This window comes from Neodiprion pinetum, chromosome 3, assembly GCF_021155775.2.
Source record: "Neodiprion pinetum isolate iyNeoPine1 chromosome 3, iyNeoPine1.2, whole genome shotgun sequence".
Lineage (NCBI taxonomy): Eukaryota > Metazoa > Arthropoda > Insecta > Hymenoptera > Diprionidae > Neodiprion > Neodiprion pinetum.
In genome coordinates, this window is record NC_060234.1 from 629,555 (window position 1) to 648,592 (window position 19,038).

Sequence of the window (19,038 nt, forward strand, 5' to 3'; positions counted from 1 at the left end):
GGAGGGTGCGCAACCCGGATCCTGTCCAAGGAGCCCGAACCGGAGAGAGGGGGGGCTGTCACCGCCCCAGGCCCACTCCTCGATGATGCCGAGGCCGAGGCGGGGGAGCCCGGGACCCAGCGCCGAACTCTCGGCGATAAGCGAGAAGACTTGCGAGCTCGCGCAGTCGATGAACGCTGAGGTCGTCCAGGCGGAACCCGTCGGCGAGGGACCCGTCCAGAATATCGTAATTCCACCCGGCGCTGTCAGCCAGTGCAGAACGACGATCGTCGCGCTACCCGACACCTCGGGGGGGTCGGCGAATCGCTCGATGCAGCTGATAAACGAGACTCTGGACGAGCAGGACGCCATTGAATCAGCCTCGGTGAACAACAGGCTGTGCGAGCTGCAGCACGCCCGCCGAGACTTCGTCCTCGCCGTTGCGAATGTCGGTAACAACGCGATAAACCTCTCGGAACGAGGGCCGCCACCCTGTCCGACCCCGCAGCGCGGTCTCTATCAGCTGCCGGACGTGGAGGAGGATCAGTTCAGGGTGGAGTACGGCAGAGATCATCCCTCGGTGATGGCCGCGAGGGAGTTCGAGAGGAAGATGAAAAGCTCGCTGCACCAGAGGGAGCAGGAAGCGAGGATGGAACGGGAGTTTGCGAGGGTCGCGAGGGAGGAGGGAGGACTGCGCCTCGACGTCCCTCTCGAGCAGGAGATCATGGAGGGTGATATATCCTTCGAGGAGGACGAGGGCGGGTTCATTATACCTTGCGCGTCGAGGATCAGGGCCTCGATGCCGCCCATTCCGAGGAAGAACATCGCCGCCGTTCCCGACGCCATCGGTCCCGACGAACTCGAGAGGTTCTTCAACCCCGCCGCGTATCCGTCGCCCTGTCCTCAGACCGACGATTTCGAGGCTGCGCCCCCCGGCAGAGAGGGGCTCAATCGCGATCTCTGGGAAATCGACGATCCGTGGTACAAGGAGTGCCCTCAGCCCGACATGCCCGACTTGATGGACTTCAACGACTGCTACTGATTCACACGTCCCCGACAAACACATCGTACATGCATAGACGTCGGGATGTCCCTTGTACGCAATATCCTGAACAAGGACCACCCTGATACACCTGTTATTACATACATTATACGTATACCTATAATAGAATATGAATTACTGCGTGAAAATCCTGTTCCACATATATTATATCGTCACACACTTTTGTTAAATAATATATTTATTTATATAATAGTACAGAAGCTCATTTTTTTCAATATAGATCGAAGCAAGGGTAAACCGCTGCATGTAGATGACGCCGTGCGGTGTATAGTATGAGGGCTACAATAAGTCGCTGAGTTTTCGGGCGCAAACCGGGATCGATGTGACCTCGTCGGTACCGCAAGCCGCGCGACTGTTACCCGAGAATTTACCAACCGCGATGTAATCCCGCGATTTCGATCCACGTCGACTCTGCAGACTCCTTGCGACCTGCTCTTTCAGCGCGGCTCGAATCGTCGGAAGACCCTTTATTGTTGACGAGAGTCGCTCTTTGACCACCTTGGCAAGGGATAAATCAAAGACGAGGAGCTTGAATTGGAACTTATTAGTGTAGGTCTTTCGCGATATTGCCATTCGTTTGATATACCTGTATTCTTCTTGCCGAAACCACCGGCGTTTGCCGCGGAACGTAAGGCGGCCTTGCGAGCCACCAGACCTACGGGAAATTCAAATATATAATATATAAAAGAGGGAAAAACAGTTTTGATAAGGGAAAAGTTCCTACGAGGCTGAAGCTGGCAGCCAGAATTAGCAGCCTAACGTTCTAATGTTCGTTGGCATAAGGTAGTGAAGTCCGAAAGTCAGTATTTTGTGAAATACCTTGAAGATCCGATACTTTTGTAGAATTATGAGGCCGAAGTCTATTTTTTTAATTCGAAAAAGTTCAAAAGGTTCGATTGTCAACTTTGGCTGCAAGCTTCAACTACGTGGGACGAGTCTGTCGGTCTGACCGACAAATTTTCGCGATGATATCGAAAATGTTAGAAAACGAAAAAAAAATTGGAATAAAATGTATACGTTAAAAAAAAAACATATATATTTAAACTGGGGAAAAAATGCATAATCGGTTATTTAGAATAAAGTGTTAAAGAAGATTTGAAATAATTACATTTTTCTATGCATTATCCCGACATTTATGAAAAAGAATTAGTATAGTAGGTTTAGAAATAGTAATTATATCTACTGTTAGAAATTTACAAAAGAAGGTGTATGAAAAATCTTTCCAGTAATTTTCACTATCACGAACACACTAAGTCGTATAAAATATACGAAAATAAACTGAGTGATGCAAAGTACTATGTGAATAAAAATTGGCTGTGATTTTTTAATTTCATAATTATACATATAATTAGTGCAATTTTGGATAAAATAAAAGTTGTGAATTGATTTGAAAGCTGTTTGTTTTTTTTCATCCACTCGGTGTCCGTACGCAGTTTATTTGGATGTGTGTGTGTGTGAGCGCATATATTGTTACTATTAATTTCTGTTATTCGAGTCCGTTACAGATTTTAATATTAAGACTTACATACACTGTAATTCTTTTAATGTAAGATTCTAATATTCTAATGAGTTATTCTGAAAAGATATATCAAGTCGGCGTTTTCATAGTAACTATGTGATTTTTTGTAACAGTACCTCGATTACCCCTGAATTCTTATACGTTATGTCAATTTTGCACATGCAATAAAACAAATATTTGTACTAAAAGTTTCTCCGTGCAGGTTGATCGGTTAGACATTAAGAACCGATTTGTTTCCGGTAGAACCGGAATTGCGAATTAAACGGGACATGGCAATGTTTCATGCCCATCACTTGATTGTAAAATCCTGTAAGTTTCAAATTTTTTCATCCGGTCGTTTCCGAGATCATCGCATCACCAAGTTTATCGGACGAACCGACAGACCGACATGGTTCGAAAATGTCAAAACTCGTTGAAATTAGAAAAAGCGATTATCGACCGAAATCAGTACTCTTCCGATATCACCAAAGGTGATGAAAAGTAACAACGGGGAAAAAAGTGAAGAATCAAGTTCCGAACATTTCGAATCCAATTTTTTTCCGTCTTTCATAAATTCTACGTATACTGACGCGTTCCATCAGCGTATCCTCGTCGTCGCATTCCTCCAGGTCGGCCTCGTTCCCATCGACGAATACCATGTCCCCTATTTCCTCGTCGGAATCGTGCTGATCGTCGAAATCGCTCAGTATTGACGAATCGCTTCGCACCTTCCTGCATGCGGATTCTGTACGATTGATTACAGTGAGTGTCGGGCTCTTGCAGTGCAAGTTGAATAATTAACCGAGCATTTGAAAAATCGGCGTACTTTCCCCATCGACCTCGTCGGCATAGTGAATTGTTTTTCTTTCCTTCTCAAAACCGCTGCTATGAACTTTGGCGAACTCGAGTTTTCCTCGGTTTGTCGACGTCTTTTTCACCTCGGGGGCACAACAGCAAGACATTTCAATGGATCGTTGTTGTACCAACGAATGTCCTTCACCGTGTACGAATATTTTTCGTAATGTTTCAAAATTTGGTCCAACCTCACTCTATCATTTTAATACAGATAACATCAAGTTTCGATACGGGTCACGGTTCATTTCTCGTAGCTGCAATGAACTCAAATCTTAAAACCACCCAAGGGACTTGTGAAAATATTTCTGTTTTTCATATTTACTATTAACTTTTTATGGTTCCCCGATTTCTGAATTAGCTGATGTAAAAAGCCTGAACGATGTGGCGGTTAGTTTTGAAATGAGGAGCGTCAGCATTAGTCCGGCACGATATCTATCGATCTTTACTGATATCGATAACTACAGGTTAAAATTTGATAGTTTTTATCGATGAATACTAATATTAAATTCAAATTTCTACCCTACATGTATCATTGTAAGGTAAATTTAATTATCGAGTTATTATATATTATACCTAGGTAATTATAATAAATTTGCTGTATGGTGAAATGCTGTATAGAATAAGTAATTCTATTATTAAAGTAAATCTAAATAAACAATGTATTGATATTTCGTTAAGTATCGTGCAACATTAGTCAGCATGTTGCGTGTAAATTTTGCTGGTCTTTATATTTAAAATTTTGACTGGTATGAAAATGGAATATTAAATATTGCCGTAATCACTAATTATTTGATTTTTGAAAATGTAAACTGTTGCCATGGGATTTAAAATCTCGATTTCGTTTCCAATTCGCATTTTAAATTCCACCGTTTGAATTCCTGCTTACTGGGATATTTTCTAGGTCTGTAGATGTCGGTAAGCCGCTTGCAAACCGCTGTTCAATGTTACTGTGACGCCAACTCTACGTTGTTAGCTCTCTCTAGTAAGATATGGTCAGTGTTAGTCAATTTTAGTTTTCCGAGGATCCGTGCGGAGCGCCACAGGCGGTAAATTTGTAGCGTCGCAAGTTTGAGGTTACTCAATAAGTAAACAACCAGCGTTCTGAACAGTCAATTCGCACAACTGTCAGAAGACCGAGAGCGTTATCAGCGCCGAGTTTCTTTCCTGTGTTCGAGGTACGCAACGCGTTCCATCGTCTATGCATCGGTACGGTTACATCGGTGGTCAATGAAGAATATCCACGTGAAATGTGAACCAGTGTTTACGGTGAACGGCGGAGGGGGAGGCCGCCGCCAGGCGTAAGAAAAACCCGCGTATTGGATGTAAACGAAGGTACAGAATTGAAAATGGAATATGACTCCGCCTCAAGCTGCGACGAACGTTTGCGCGAATCGGAACCCCGCGGGTTGGAAAATCCGAGAGAACAGCGACCCTTCCTTAACCCGACAAGCCTAAATAACACCGTCCACGACTCCCAACCGAAGGTAGCGTTTAACGTAAACAAATCATTGTCGAAGCAGGTGATGGAGTACTATAAGAAGTATTCGCAAAATTCGAACCTGGATCAGTACTTTTCACTACCCGAAACAACCGCCGGCGATAATCTGGGGGTAAAATATTATTACAGCATCTACGAACTGAATCATAAATCAGGCGGACACGGCGGCGAGACCAGCAGGCAGGACTGCGTCGGCCAGGATTATAGTTTGGTTAATTACGTGCCTCGGGAACGACGGCGCTGGGCCAGACCTCCGCTGATTGGTCAGTCTTCGAGCTGCAACGATAATTCCTCCATCTATAGACGTCCGTTGACCGAGCCTCGCTCACCGTCTCCAGAGCCGAGACGAAATACCCCGGAAACAATTCCTGAGGAGAAGAATGAGAGCCGAGAAAATTTAGGAGACAGTCAAGAAAGAAAATCCAACGTCTCTCCCACGTCGAGCGTTACTTCGCACAAACCACTGGAGTGGGACAGCGGCGCTGACGTTGGTTACTTCAATACGCTGCCTCTCAACAGACAGAGTAGCAAAAAATTGAGTACTATCGAGCGCATGGCCTTGGCCAGAGGCTGTTCAGCTGCCCTCAGACAGGATCCGGAGGGAACGACAGAGTCCAGCTTGTCCGGCCCTGCTTCGCAGGGCCAACCTGGACCCAAGTCAAAACAAAGGCCGGACGCCAACTCTACACCTCTTCCTGGAGCATTGTCCGAGACAGAAAGTGAAGCTGAAATTACTCCAATCGTCAAGAATCATGTACCCGGTATAATAACTGGCGATGACATCAAATCAGATACGAGAAAACAGGTCGAGTCTGAGGATGTGAGTAGCTCCGAGACGCCAAAAACATCGCATCCGTTTAAGGTACCGGCAGTGAAATATGCCACAGAAGGCAAGAAGTCGGGGGGAAATGCTGGCACACGTTCTTGTGTCCTGAAGAAAAGCTCGTCTATGAATATCTTGGCCCCCGTTCCGTCCTCCAAGCTTTTGCTGAAACGGAGTCAAAGTGATTTGAATTTGCTGGCCATGGATAAAGGCAAGTCTGCTCCGCCGCTCATATTTGATTCCACCTCATCCCTCGCTACTATTGTCAACAAACCAGCTACCTGTGACAAAGTCATTCAAACCACTATCAGTGAACGTTTCCAAGAGTCTATTGGGGTACAAGTTTCTGTTTTGGAAGAGGAAAAGCCACCGGTACCTAAGCGGGGTACCAGCTTGGTACAGAAATCCATACTGAAAGGTTCTAAAAATACGTACAAAGTCCCAGACTCCGAAAAGCGTAGCGCGTGTGGAACAACTGAAAACGACCGTTGGACCAGTGAAATTACGAACGGCATTTTGAATCGACCCAGTAGTACCGATGCTTCTCGCAACGATTCTCGAGCTGCAACGCCCCAACCAGATGACACGGAGAACGTTACTGGACGAGCAAACAGTTTTGAATATTTCCCAGGTCATGTATACGAGAACGTGCCAAATGGGAGCGAAAGTCAGGTCTCCACCGTTGACACGAGACGATCCAACTCCACTATGCCGAACACTAGCTCAAGTATCGATGAAAAACTGTGGGGAGATTCCGATAGCTTGGTAAGAGACTTGGAAAGGAGCGTCAACATACTCAAGAGTTTAGTGGATGCTAACAAGTGCGATAAACAAGTTAAAAAGAGGCTGATACACCATGTTGTCAAGAGACTGGTCACGGCAAAATATACCGACGATAAAATCGAGCACAACTTGGAAGAAAACGTTCCGTGGAATCCAGACGATGCTAGAAAAAAAGTCTACAGAACCGATATAATCCAGGCTTTAACGAAGAAACAAAATACGACTGATTCTTCTGATGAATGGAAACCATCGAAGAAAAAGAAAAGCCCAAAGAAGCAGCTCAACGAAGAGGTCAGGGTTGTCGATGAGATGATCACCTTGGAGAGCAGTAATAGCGACAAATTCGATGTACAAACGGATAGGACAGAAATGGATGGGAGAAAGGCAAGAATGGGGCTTAGGGCGGACGATTGTCAGCGAAGCAGCAATTCACCTACAGATGCTAACAAGAGTGAGAGCTCGGAGTGCTTTCTACCCCAACGAAGAGACAAGGCCAAAGCTCATGATAATATCTTCTACTTCAAACAAAATTCCAAAATTCCAAACGGAGACACGTCAACATCCGATAATCCGTTGGATCAGAAGAGAATATATTTGGATGCATCTGTCGGAGCCAGGCAAAGTGTAATGGGATCCAGTAACAGTAGTAAAAACAGTGCTGATTGGAGGATGCCGACAACATTGTCCGAGAGACAGTTTGAATTACGCAGACCCAATACTTCGGAATCTGGAGATTCAAAGTTGGTTAGCTATGCGGAAACTGAAAAGAAAAATCAACTTCTTTGGATCACTAATGAAATCAGTCACTTATCTAATTTGAAGAAGTAAGCTTTCCGTCGATTCCGTTGTTACGTTACTTTGTTCAGCTTGAATGTACAGAAGTTTGACTGATTTTGTTTAACAAAGAATAGAGGGCTGGCAATTTTTTTACAGTTTTATCAGAGGTCCAGAAAAATACTCTGAAGTTTGCCCGAAAAATTAGCTCCACATTTTCGCGCGAATTTTTGTTTGGACGTGATGTTTGCAAAGAACTAATTTTATACAGGGCAATACGATGGAAAACTTTCATAGGAACGATTTTTGTCAAAAAGTGACATCAAATTGCAGCTTTTTCGATATTCAAAAAAATTTAGTGCGAAAATTCGCAGCTACATTTCCGATGAACTTCAGGATATGTTCCTAGGTATTTAATGAACTCTTAAAAAAATTTTCGGCCCTTTATTCTTTGTCAATAGCAGTGATGTACATTCCGACTGAACTAACTACCATTTCACGGAATTTAGAGAAATTAATTATTACTTTCCCAGATTATTGGAACAACCAAAGAAATCAGATCGCCCGAGGATGTCACCAAAAAAAATTAAACATGCCATTGTTACACAGAAACCGTTGGCGTTACTAAAATGTGCATGTGGTGGCAATAATCATGACAATACTCAAAGGTAAGATAAGCGGTGTGATAGAATTACTGTTCGTACCTGTTCCTTGAACATAAAAAATAAAACTGTTTTCAGGACTGCTTCGGATATCTGCGACGAATCGATCAAACCGCAGTGGTCATCTCACTGCAACCTGGCGACTTGCCAATCCACTGTCAGTTCCAGTGCAAAAAATTTCAACTATCAATTGAAGAAACGAAACAGTTGCACGCAAACAGGAACAGAGCCTGCGAGGGCGCATTCCCAAACCGGAAGCGAAATCACGTCTCCACCTTTGAAGCATCACAATTCAGAAGTAACGTCAGTGAATATTCACGTACAAACTTCACCCTCTTCGTTGACTTCGCCGCCTCCGTTAAGACCCCGGCTAACCTTGCCTGAAAACACTTTACCGAAAGCTGGTTGTCCTGTTCATAAACATTCGGGCCTCGTTTGTCAGTGCGGTAGAAGGCAAGAGCACCAGGAGGCAGGACAGAATTTATTAAAAAATAATCGTCTGTATCATTTTTCTAACCAAAAATTATCCGAACAAAGTCTTTCAAACGCTCATCATCATCAGCCTTCACCTCTTCATTTCAATCACCAAAGAGTCCCTATTTCTAACTCTGATCAGTCTAATCGGCCAAATCAAACCGGTACTGATATTATGCAGCCAATTAGCCACGGGGTTGGCAGCAAAAATCGAAAATCTGAGCCAAAGGAAGCAAAAAATAAAGTAAACGCTTCAAAGTCTATGTGCACGTGCGACTGCGGTATTTCTACGACAATCTGCAAATGCGTTGGTAAATGTTTGTGCGAAATTAAGCGTGCTGAGAATGGATCCTCGAAATGCGATAATTTATCGGGAGAAATTTGCAATTTATGCCGAAAGAAGGTTGGTCAAATTGAGGTGAACGGGCCGGAATGCGCTTGCGGTAAATCTGAGAATAACGAGGTAGCCGCTTACCAAAATTACTGCACCTGTGAGCATGTGAAAAGAAAAGAACAACCGAAGTTATGCGGATGTTCCGCCACTTGCAAATGTGAGAACAGAAAAGTTGACGGATTGGCGGTAACTAATGGAATTGCCTGCGAAGTTTGCTATAAAACGTGGGGTGAAAAGATATGCCAATGTTTCGACAACTGCAAATGTGAGAACAGAAACTTGGATCAAGCAGAAAATGGTAAGAAAATTTGCAACTGCTATAGAGAGCGAAAATGTAAATGTAACGAATGTGCTCATTGTTTGAGTAACGGGGTACAAAAGTCGCAGGCGAAGCATTATTATTCATACAATTCGCACGAATCTCAGCCGTTGTCGGGACACTCAGGGAGATTGAAAAACGACGGATTGTGTAAGTGCGGGAAAGAATGTTGCTGCGAGAACAAACTGAAGGATATCGAAAGGAGATTGTACAGTCCGAAGCGTAGCGCAAGAACAAACTGTTCCTGCGAATCGAGGCTCGGCGAAAGCGACGGAAATAACCAGCAACACTGTCGAAGTTGCGGAAGCATGTATAAAAACGGGAGGAAATGCAACTGCCACATAAGTTACCCGAAGCCGATCGCGTACGAATTATCGTTCACGGATGGCAAAGTAAATAAAAATTCGGACTTTGTCGCTAAGAAAAATGATAAAATCGACACGAGAAGATTGCCCGAGGTAGCTGTGCCTGATTCGCCAACTAATACCGCTAGATCAGGGGGCGGCTGCTTGTGCGACGAAGCAAGGTCTTACACTTCGGGTAAGAATAGCGGACGGACAAAGACTCTCCAGGTATTCTATAATTCTATTCTATACTTTATCGCTAGAAAAAAATCTTGTATAGTTTACATGTCAATTAACTAAAAGTTCACTCTATAAACTTGTAGGACTACTTGGCTCAAAATAAGCCTGATTTTGTTAATAATGTTGAAACTCGTCAGCAGTGTATGTTTGAAATTTCTCACTTGCGAGAATTGAGGAGAGAGAAACGTGTTCAACTGCTTGCGCTGGCCAGCGGTTCAAATTTATCTAAAACTTCGAGAACAACTAAACCGAAAGGTAACTTGTTCCTCTTTGCCAAGCTTGCTTAGGTGGATAGTTACGAAATTCAAGCCACATAAATATTCGCCATGTGCAAGAGTTTATCAATTTATTTTTATTACAGTCTTATCAGCGCAGAGGAAAATAAGTGACGAAGAAATGAAAGAGCGACTGCGTAAACGTTACTACAGACTGCACGAGGTGCGCAGCAAACGGCAACAAAGGGAGAAACAGGAGCAAGCCAGGCGAAACAAATTGATGGCTAATATATTCGGCAAAAAGCTACAGCAGAAAGTTCTCAAGGGTCAAGTAGATCTTTCAAACAGCGTTAGCGTTATATCGAACTTGTAACATTGAATTATCTGCGTTTGTCACCACAGCTGGCTATGAGTACTAATATTAACAGTAATCGAAATGTGACACGGTTTGGTTTCAAAAATCTCTATACTCTGAGATTAATATCGTACATTCCGCTAAAGAATTTTGTACATTCTAGTATGGTTTATACAAAACTAAAAAATTGAGCATTTGACGTACAACGTAAAGTAGTTTGAAAAGTGAGGTCGAGTTGACATCAACACTTTTACAATATCCATATGATGTGTAACTGATAATAAAAAGAATTAGATTGCTGAGCACTGACAAGTATATTACAAGTATTATTTTTTATTCGAGAAAATAGAATGTGTGTATTTATGCTTATTATACATGAATCCACCATTTTTCATCCGAAATTTAGTGTTTAATTTACTTATTATATTTTTTTTCTCACGTGTTCATTTTAATACAAAAATACGAGTGGTACAACTAGAATAACATAACACGTGTCTGCCTATAGTAGAAAATTATATAATAGTAATAACAATAATTTATTGCACTTGACCTAAAATCAAAAGAATCTACCAAGGGTATCAAACTAATTATTTTATACAATATCTATGTATGGATATGTAAAAAAGAGAATGAACATAGCAACATGAATAATGGAACGTACAAACATCTGTAAAGATTTTTCGCACCGAAATGCCATGACAGTAATTTTAGTTAATTTGATTAGTTGAAAATTCTTATACCATCATTACTATTTGTTAGTAAAGTGGGTAATTTTATTATTACATACTTATAAAATGTACCATGTTATTTTTATATTTTGTCCATATAGTCTTCTATTACCTCAGAAATTATGATATAATTTGTATTTATACAACTTGTGCCGTTAAGTACACTTAGCTATGCTAGAGCATTACGTATGATCAGTTTACCTTATTCTTCCGTTATAAACAACATACGGTTGAAAAATCCAGCTTAAAACAAAGAAAAATACAAACCACCGTCGCACTCGATCTTTCGAATGAATTAAACTGACCAATAGTTGCATGCGTGGCGATCTCAATCAAGTCTGTTTACACTTTAGGAGAGAACAGTTCATAATATAGTACCTGATATTCACATTTCGAACATGACATAATGATATAGTAATTTTTCATTTTCAATATACTCGTATTATCTAGGTAGTAGTAATAATAATAACAACAACAGCAACAACAATAATAATAGTATAATAATACCGAATAAAATTTATCGGACACTCCGCGAAAACAATAATTTTACGTACTGAACGTGCACATAAATATATAGATGTTAAAATTTTTATAAAATAAAATTAGTTTATCATGAAAAATTAAATAAACATGTGAAAAAACAAAGAAACAAAAACGTCTGCATTATACCTTCGAAATCGTATAATTACCATATATTTCTCGTTCAATTTATTTACCAAAAATCTTTGCGAACCAGAGATTAGAAACTGTATCAGCGCTGATGGCGCAGGTTTGTGATAAACAAATAATTCTAACTCCGTATGTACCGGGGGTGTAACTCAGTGGTAGAGTGTCTGCTTCGCATGCTGAAAGTCCTGGGTTCAAATCCCAGCTCCTCCAAACGAGTGTTATTTTTTTTTTATTTCCACTTTCTTCGTCGTTACATCAACGATTCGATCGAAGGAAGAACCCAATTTATTACAACGACCAATCGTCACTCAGTCAGTTTACACAAATTCCAACCTTTCAGCGACGCGATTATTCGCGACTTCGGCTCGCGTGAAAAAGCACGTGGTTCAGCGCGCTGTGCGTCCCGACCCATTGATAAGCACTTGAGCAGCAGGAGACATGGTAATACTTAGCCCAAGCTATTCACTCCTGCGGCACTAGTACTTAGGAACAGGACAGGATTCGATGTATGTTTGCAGTGCGTGGTAATATGCCGCCTGGTTAATCAGATCTCGCCTCACAGCTTATCTCGTCTCTGAAAAAAGTAAATATCACAAAATTTGGTACGATGGCCGATTATACTGAAGAGTATAGAATCGATTTGCCAAGTGACTTCCGCGAAAAGTTGTGAGATTACTTACTAGAGTACATGCAAAACTGATATTATCGTGCAAAAATTCAAAAAAAAAACGTGTCTGATAATCTCTGACTGCAGTTTGTACTTGACTTGAAAATACTGTTGGTATTTTTATTCATACAACGGGTGCGTGTTTACGCGTTTTTTTTTTTTTTCTTTTCCGTACATGAAGCGCCTCTTTCTATGGCGGTCAGGCGAGTCTGCGAATGCGCATGCGCGCAGTACAGAAAAGATCACTTTCAACTCCAAGGAGATAAGTGTAGTCTCGTCCGTACCGCGCGCATGCGCTGTCGCGAACACATCTGACATTACGTGATCCTAACCTCAATTTCGTGCTGCGTGAAAAAACGCGTAACGTACTTTTGTTATATGAAGAATCGTGTGCAACAAGGCGGCAATGATCTTTTCTACTCCTGTATTCGTAATATTCATGAGGCTGAAGTTAGCAACGTTAACTTAACGAAACATCAGGGAACAAATCCCAATTACGCAATTTTAGAATGACTTTCAAGGATTTGGTTTTGCAAAATGTGAGTACATTTTATTTATCATGGTTTACGCAATTTTAGACATTCCTAAAGGACGAGGTTGAAGTTAGTAACGTTATCGTAATGAAACATTGGGGGAAAAATCACCGTTTTCGTAATTTTACAATGATTTTGAAGGAACTGAGATTTCGAAATACGAGTGTACTTTGGTTACGGTTTACTGAATTTCAGACAATTCCAAAACCGCGAAATAACGATTTTTCCTCAGCAGGAATCTTTACGATAACGTTATTAACTTCAATATGATTCTAAACGTGCGAAGTTACGATTTTTCCTAAACACGCATCCTTACAGTAACGTTACTAACTTCATCCTCATCGATGTTTCTCTTCGATTCACCTACGACTCATATTGCAACCTTACGCTCGGCCCTAAAAGACCGAGTTTGCCTCCTTGTTACGCAATATGTATACTATTTCTGAGCAGGTGTTTCTTGTTTTGTTACCGTATAGTAAATAAAAGCTTTGTTATACCGCGAAACGTACCTATACATATAATAGGACCGATTTGAAAAGCGGAATAAAAATTACGTTAAACATATTTTTTATTAACTGCAGGAGGAATGAAAAGCGTGCAGAGACGTAATGTCACTGTGGTAAAAATCTATGCTGACATGTACCGCGCTTACGGTATGCAGAGAAGGAATTAATTCAATAGGTTGACCCGGGAGAATCGGGCTATTATTCAATTGGCAAAAATACCGCCGCATATTATGTGCTTGCTCACTTGTTACCAACGCACTTGACGATTGTATCGAAACGCACGTGTATCTACGTCGGAAGAATAATCTGAGAACGAATTAGACTAAAGAAAAAAAGAATGTAGCACAGATCGATCGACCCATAACGAAATATGTATGTGAACGTTTCAGCGCATATTGCCTATAATTATAGTTTCGACTGTAATACGATTATTCTTCATAAGCTCGAAGAATGACGACGTATACATGTGTGAAAAATTTAACCGTTGATTAACGAAGAGACAATAACTCCTTTTCTAAAGTAGGCATTAAACTTCGTCGCGAGTATTCATAGACGTGCCTAATCGACAAAATTCAGGAAATCCCTAATAGAGTGCAAGCGCAGAGTACGTGATGTCGTTGTTCGCGTACCTGATTATAAACGGTCTTCATACATTGGATAATTGCCCATAGTTTGCTGTTACAAATTGACTGCGTTCAAAGATTCGCATGTGTGTTTTTCATGGTATACGTATTCTTCACGGCCTTTAGCTCGTCGAAATTCAACATTTTTCTATCCGAAAGAATCTTCCTTTCTCGCTTTTCCGATGCTGCACGTACAGTTGGTCTCGCAGGGTCCGTTCTATCGTGTCAGTGCTTCAAACCTAGGTACAACAGCAAACGTTGTACACGACACAGCGATATGAGATCACGCAACAATTTGTGTTCGGTGTGCGTGTATACAAAGACAGCCGGTAGATGTGTGTAACGCGAATGGATGGGACGGTACCGAGAGCATCATTGAACCGGCCTTGGTAGCCCATTAAAGCCGCCCACTGTGCTTTGGGCCCAGCTCCGTTCGCGTAATTCTTCGTACCGTTCCTCCGTGCCTCCTCGCCTGGATATTACATGCTTACACGCAGCGTTTGACATCCAATGAAGAAACGCAGTGCCGGAAGTAGGCGCGAAAGAGCCTGTAACGCGGTGAATTGGAAGAAAATTTGCCGATCAGCTTGAAACGTAAATACGAATCATCCACTATTATACCCAATTGTATACCCTGCGCGTCGCGAAACGCGAACGATTCATCAGCCAGCTCCGATCTTTTTATCAATGAAAAGTGAAAGATGGGAACAATTTAAATCTCCCCAATTAGCCATGATTCCATCACGTACCACGATCCCCCGTTCTCGCGGTGTATGTGTAGAAGCGGCGTAAGTTGGAAGTAAGATGTATAGAGTATAGAGGCGTTCAATCCTTAACCCGTGACTTACGAAGAAGCTGGCTGGAGGCCGTGCAGGCACAGGCGGATTGTATGGGCTTGGCGTTCACAGAGGGTTTCATTCAATACGTGAAACTCCCTTAGAGCCGTGCTACGATGAATCACTCACTCCGGGAAGAAGCGAACTCGACCCGCCGACTCGGCGACCGTCTCGGCGTTTTTTTAACCCACGTGTGTTTGCACGATGCGTATTACGAAGCTGCGTGTTCGAGCGTCCATCGTGGGCCAAAAAATGTCCAAATACTGTACTCGTCGAGCTTTCACGGCTATGCAAGAATTTTATCGATATTCATTACCGCGGTCACGTTAAAACGCCGGCTTTGCTATCTTGGAAGGTAATTGGAGACGGAGATATCCGAGATGCGATGCACCGATGACGCGTACCGTATTTTATCCTTACACTTACGTACCGTCTGCTCATGCTTTAGTCTTCGGCGTCGAGTTTCACTTCGGCACGCTTCTCTACCTCCCCCTCCGGTGCAGTGTATTAATTACACGTAAAACAAGCTGCATTATACACACGTACGTGTATTTCATCACGCAATCCGGGATACGATTTTTCGAACATCGTTGTAATCCGGAGCTCGACCCCATGCTTTGATCTTACAGCCGAAAGGAGATGTTAATTAATACGCGAGTCTGAGCCTAGCCGCCAACAGTTGAATCTTTGACTTTTTACGGTTCCCCGCACGGTTCTGTTTAGTGTTTCACCGCACTTGATCATCGCGCGATAGCATCGAACAGTATTCGTGGAATAATTATGTTTAACGACGCTCGAAAATAATTCGTCAAATAATTCATTTTCAACTTAAGAATCGGGGAATACAAGGGTGATGGAATCGTTGAGTTGTTAACCCCCCCCCCCCCCCGTTACATACGATTCGTAAATTATTATCATGTGTACACGTATGCAGGCGTGGGCGCGGCGTCGTCGCAGACTTTTCTAAGAAGCGTGAATTTAAACGGTCAATTAGGGTATAACGCAAGCCGAAACTCGAGCGAGGCTCTGCTTGTCGAAAAAGTTGTTCCTCTTCTCGGGTCGTCCGGTTAAATCGGCCCTCATGCGTCGCGACACGTTTCACTTTTCACCCTTAAACGTTGAGACCGCGCATCGGGAACGGCACCGGGAACGAAAGCGTAAGAGAAACGGCTCTGCAAAGTGCTAATGGCAAAAGCTACCGCGCGTATATTAATGGGAATTAACGTTAATTCCCGTTCCCTCTGCACACGCGCCATATGCCAACTTATTACAGTCTCGACGTCTGCTGCAGTCTTCTCGTCTTCTTCTCTTGTAATATGCTATAAACCGATGATAAACAACGTCGAGCGTTACTCTCTCTCTCTCTCTCTCTCTCTTTCTCTCTCCCGGTACAAAGTACGGGTCTTATTAGTCTTATTATACGTATACGGAACGTTAACTCGCGTCGGAATATACGTGGATTTTCCCGCGATATGTGATACTAATCCGCTTTGGCTGCATATAAGGTACGTACTGCCTATTATCGTTACAAATAGCACAATGCTGCATCGTTTAGATCGCCTCATTACGTTACGGAACGTTGACTCTGCAATCGTTTGAATCATGTAGCCACCCGATGCGACGATTCCTCTGTGTAGGTTCAACCCTTTGAGTCATAGTGGTAAGTATCCTTACCACCTATTTTATATGCATTTTTATTGTTTTTTTTTTGTTTTTTTTTTCATATTTAGAGAACTTTTCAGCATATTTCTCAGCGGTTTTTCCTATTTCTGATAGTGTACCAGGTTTTCAATACTCGAGAATAATTATTGCGATATAATGTAAATTATTATTGTTTGAATCAAATTGATTTAAAAAAATCGTGGAAATTGAAGGAATAATTCATTTTTGAGAAAGTTGACCCTCTACGCATACACATGTTTTACATAAGTTTTAAGTTTTGGGGCTCACTGATTACGAATCTGAAATCGGATTTCGAACCCGAAACTTCCTGCATAGAGTTTTTTGACCGTATTCGATCAAATTTGAAATTTCCTTCCACCGTAATGCATCCACTGCCTCGAATTGTCAAAATATGATTTCAGATTCGTAATCAGCGAGCCGAAATACCGTGGAATACCATCTTGTTATAAACGTTGACTCCGCACAATAATGTGTGACTCAAAGGGTTAAATTTGAAAGAAGAGAAAAGGGGCAACGCGCCTATTTCAATACGTCTTATAGGTAGCAGCTAGCTGGCTAGTCTCTTTTGTCCACCCCGTGCAATGCGTCGGCATGCCTATGTAATACGCATAATAGCGCACAATGCACGTATGTCATAAATTTACATTATCCCTGTGGTATTATTATTCTTGTTGTTATCATTATTATTATTATTATTATTACACGCGTGGACGTATCGGCGAAATTGTCGAAGTACGGCAACGAAGAGAAGAAGCTGACGGTATATTATAATCACGGTTCGCTGCTTCTCTGTTGGTGGCGTTATTTCCATATTATCACAGGCGAGAGGTTAAGAAGTCAGTACAAGATAAGGAAGCTCCTCTCCTTCTTCGGAACTCCTCTCCGCCAAGAGAAAACCGCTATTTTCAGAGCTGAGGCATGACAATTATTTTTCAGTATATTTTTCCTGCCTTCTTCTCATCTCCCTCTCTCTCTCTCTTTTTCTCTGTACAGTATACAATAAACGAAATAGAGTTTCAACTGTTTATCTGGTTAGTATATTGAAAAAGTGTAATAAATGCACAATAAATCAGAATTGTCCAGCAGTATTAGAGGTGGGGTAAAATGAATATTATTGTCTCTAAAGAAAAATGAAAACACGCCTTATCTGGAAATAAATAATTCTCCACATGACGTTTCAGTCGCGTTAAATTAAATTGGCTACAGTTTAGTATGCATATGTGTAACATCGTCGCCTTCGACATCGTCGTCGTCTTCGTCGTTGTATACATATACGTATAAATATATGTGTATGCGCTGAAACAAAGCTGGTTATGTATATCTTACCGTGCACCTTCCATCCGCAACGTCATGCAATGATTTACAGTGATATTATTTCTTTGCTTTCCTTTTCTTTTCTTTCACCTTCCAATATGTATAACATGCGATCGGAATTGTGCTTCGCACGTACGCTGTGTGGATTTTAAATTACGTAACATGTGCAGTATTCTACATAATGCTAAAACGATTTATAGGTTTATGATGATAATTAATTATACGGACACGCTGATCATTCCGTACACAAAATATACCGTCTTACAGGTAAAGATATACGTATGTACAAAAAAAAAAAAAAATAATAACTCGATAATTTGTCATGGCGTTAATCGAAGTCCAATATTCAAACGCGTTTGGATGAAAAAAGAAAATGTAGTAAAATATGGGCACAACTTTACCCAGCGACGAATATCGCCGATGATAAAATTTTCATTGATGATAACGAAGGAAACACTTGTTGGATCCGATTATTATACAGTTGTTCAAATTGTAGAGCTTATGTAGTGCGTAACGTTTGAATTGAAACTAATAAACGATTGGTTGTCTTACCTCGATCCACGACACTGTTATACACTATACTCACTGCGGCAATAAAAGTTATACTGAAATCTGAACGTGAACTTTTGATCCTGCCGGGCTCACGGGTGACGTGGAGGGCGGGGGGGCGGGAGGGAGGGAGGGAGCGGTTGATTTTGAATGAATCGACGGCTGGTCGATCGGCCAATTATCATTTCTACCTGTAGGGCGATTGGTCGAAACCACGTTGCGGAACCGATTCTCGAACATCGAGCAATACAACGCCGCGTAAAATCCGTAGTTATGTTGTACGCGAATTTTTTCCCCAATATTTTCTCTACTTTCAAAAACTCGTTCCACCGTCCTAGGAACAATATGATTACGAAAAATTTAACGTCACGTAGGTAGGTATATATTTCATCGAGAATCCCGGACTTTCTCGCGCGTTCTCGGCTTACTAAAGACTGCGGCGAATCGCGTTCCTCGCAAGCTGCCTCTGTCCGGGTGGGTGTTTTCTGTATGAGTAATGAACCGTAGGTGTACGCGTGTCTGTGTATGCGAGGGTAAAAGGAGGGGGGAGAGAGATGCGCGTAACGCGAGAGAAGATGCTCGACTGAGTGATAAACGAGCCTTGATTGGCTTAATATAGTACGGCGGTCAGAGTAATTGGTCGCTCCCTTACCG

At 42.0% G+C, this 19,038-nt stretch overlaps 2 protein-coding genes, 1 long non-coding RNA gene and 1 other non-coding gene across 6 annotated transcripts; 2 read left to right on the top strand and 2 right to left on the bottom strand.

Moving 5' to 3' along the window:
- Positions 1 to 1,264: 1,264 nt before the first annotated feature.
- Positions 1,265 to 3,690, bottom strand: LOC124214103 (uncharacterized). Its single transcript, XM_046616109.2, has 4 exons — positions 3,367 to 3,690; positions 3,131 to 3,285; positions 1,629 to 1,697; positions 1,265 to 1,540 (listed from the first exon to the last, which is right to left on the bottom strand). Exons 1-4 carry the CDS (start codon positions 3,500 to 3,502, stop codon positions 1,322 to 1,324), a joined length of 579 nt encoding a protein of 192 aa, XP_046472065.1. The 5' UTR covers positions 3,503 to 3,690; the 3' UTR covers positions 1,265 to 1,321.
- Positions 3,691 to 4,462: 772 nt separating this feature from the next.
- On the top strand, positions 4,463 to 11,227 carry LOC124214092 (serine-rich adhesin for platelets-like). 3 transcript variants are annotated; one of them, XM_046616083.2, is made up of 5 exons: positions 4,463 to 7,323; positions 7,807 to 7,941; positions 8,014 to 9,694; positions 9,790 to 9,961; positions 10,068 to 11,227. In XM_046616083.2, exons 1-5 carry the CDS (start codon positions 4,742 to 4,744, stop codon positions 10,292 to 10,294), a joined length of 4,797 nt encoding a protein of 1,598 aa, XP_046472039.1. In that variant the 5' UTR covers positions 4,463 to 4,741; the 3' UTR covers positions 10,295 to 11,227. The 3 variants fall into 3 exon arrangements, with proteins under 3 accessions (XP_046472039.1, XP_046472040.1, XP_046472042.1); XM_046616084.2 differs by having other exon boundaries at positions 9,847 to 9,961; XM_046616086.2 differs by lacking the exon at positions 9,790 to 9,961 and having other exon boundaries at positions 10,068 to 10,236.
- Positions 10,968 to 18,375, bottom strand: LOC138190567 (uncharacterized). Its single transcript, XR_011176616.1, has 2 exons — positions 17,848 to 18,375; positions 10,968 to 17,506 (listed from the first exon to the last, which is right to left on the bottom strand). It is a non-coding gene; the product is annotated as an uncharacterized lncRNA (long non-coding RNA).
- Positions 11,812 to 11,883, top strand: TRNAA-CGC (transfer RNA alanine (anticodon CGC)). Its single transcript has one exon. It is a non-coding gene; the product is annotated as a tRNA-Ala (tRNA).
- Positions 18,376 to 19,038: the final 663 nt, after the last annotated feature.

Bases quoted from the DNA above. Each gene is read 5' to 3' on its own strand.
- LOC124214103 (XM_046616109.2), bottom strand. From the start codon at position 3,502: ATGTCTTGCTGTTGTGCCCCCGAGGTGAAAAAGACGTCGACAAACCGA. The intron at 3,286-3,366 runs GTACGCCGATTT...TCAATCGTACAG, and splicing joins CGACGAGGTCGATGGGGAAA to AATCCGCATGCAGGAAGGTG. The intron at 1,541-1,628 runs GTATATCAAACG...TCCCTTGCCAAG, and splicing joins TTTCGGCAAGAAGAATACAG to GTGGTCAAAGAGCGACTCTC.
- LOC124214092 (XM_046616083.2), top strand. From the start codon at position 4,742: ATGGAATATGACTCCGCCTCAAGCTGCGACGAACGTTTGCGCGAATCG. The intron at 7,324-7,806 runs GTAAGCTTTCCG...TTACTTTCCCAG, and splicing joins CACTTATCTAATTTGAAGAA to ATTATTGGAACAACCAAAGA. The intron at 9,695-9,789 runs GTATTCTATAAT...ATAAACTTGTAG, and splicing joins GACGGACAAAGACTCTCCAG to GACTACTTGGCTCAAAATAA.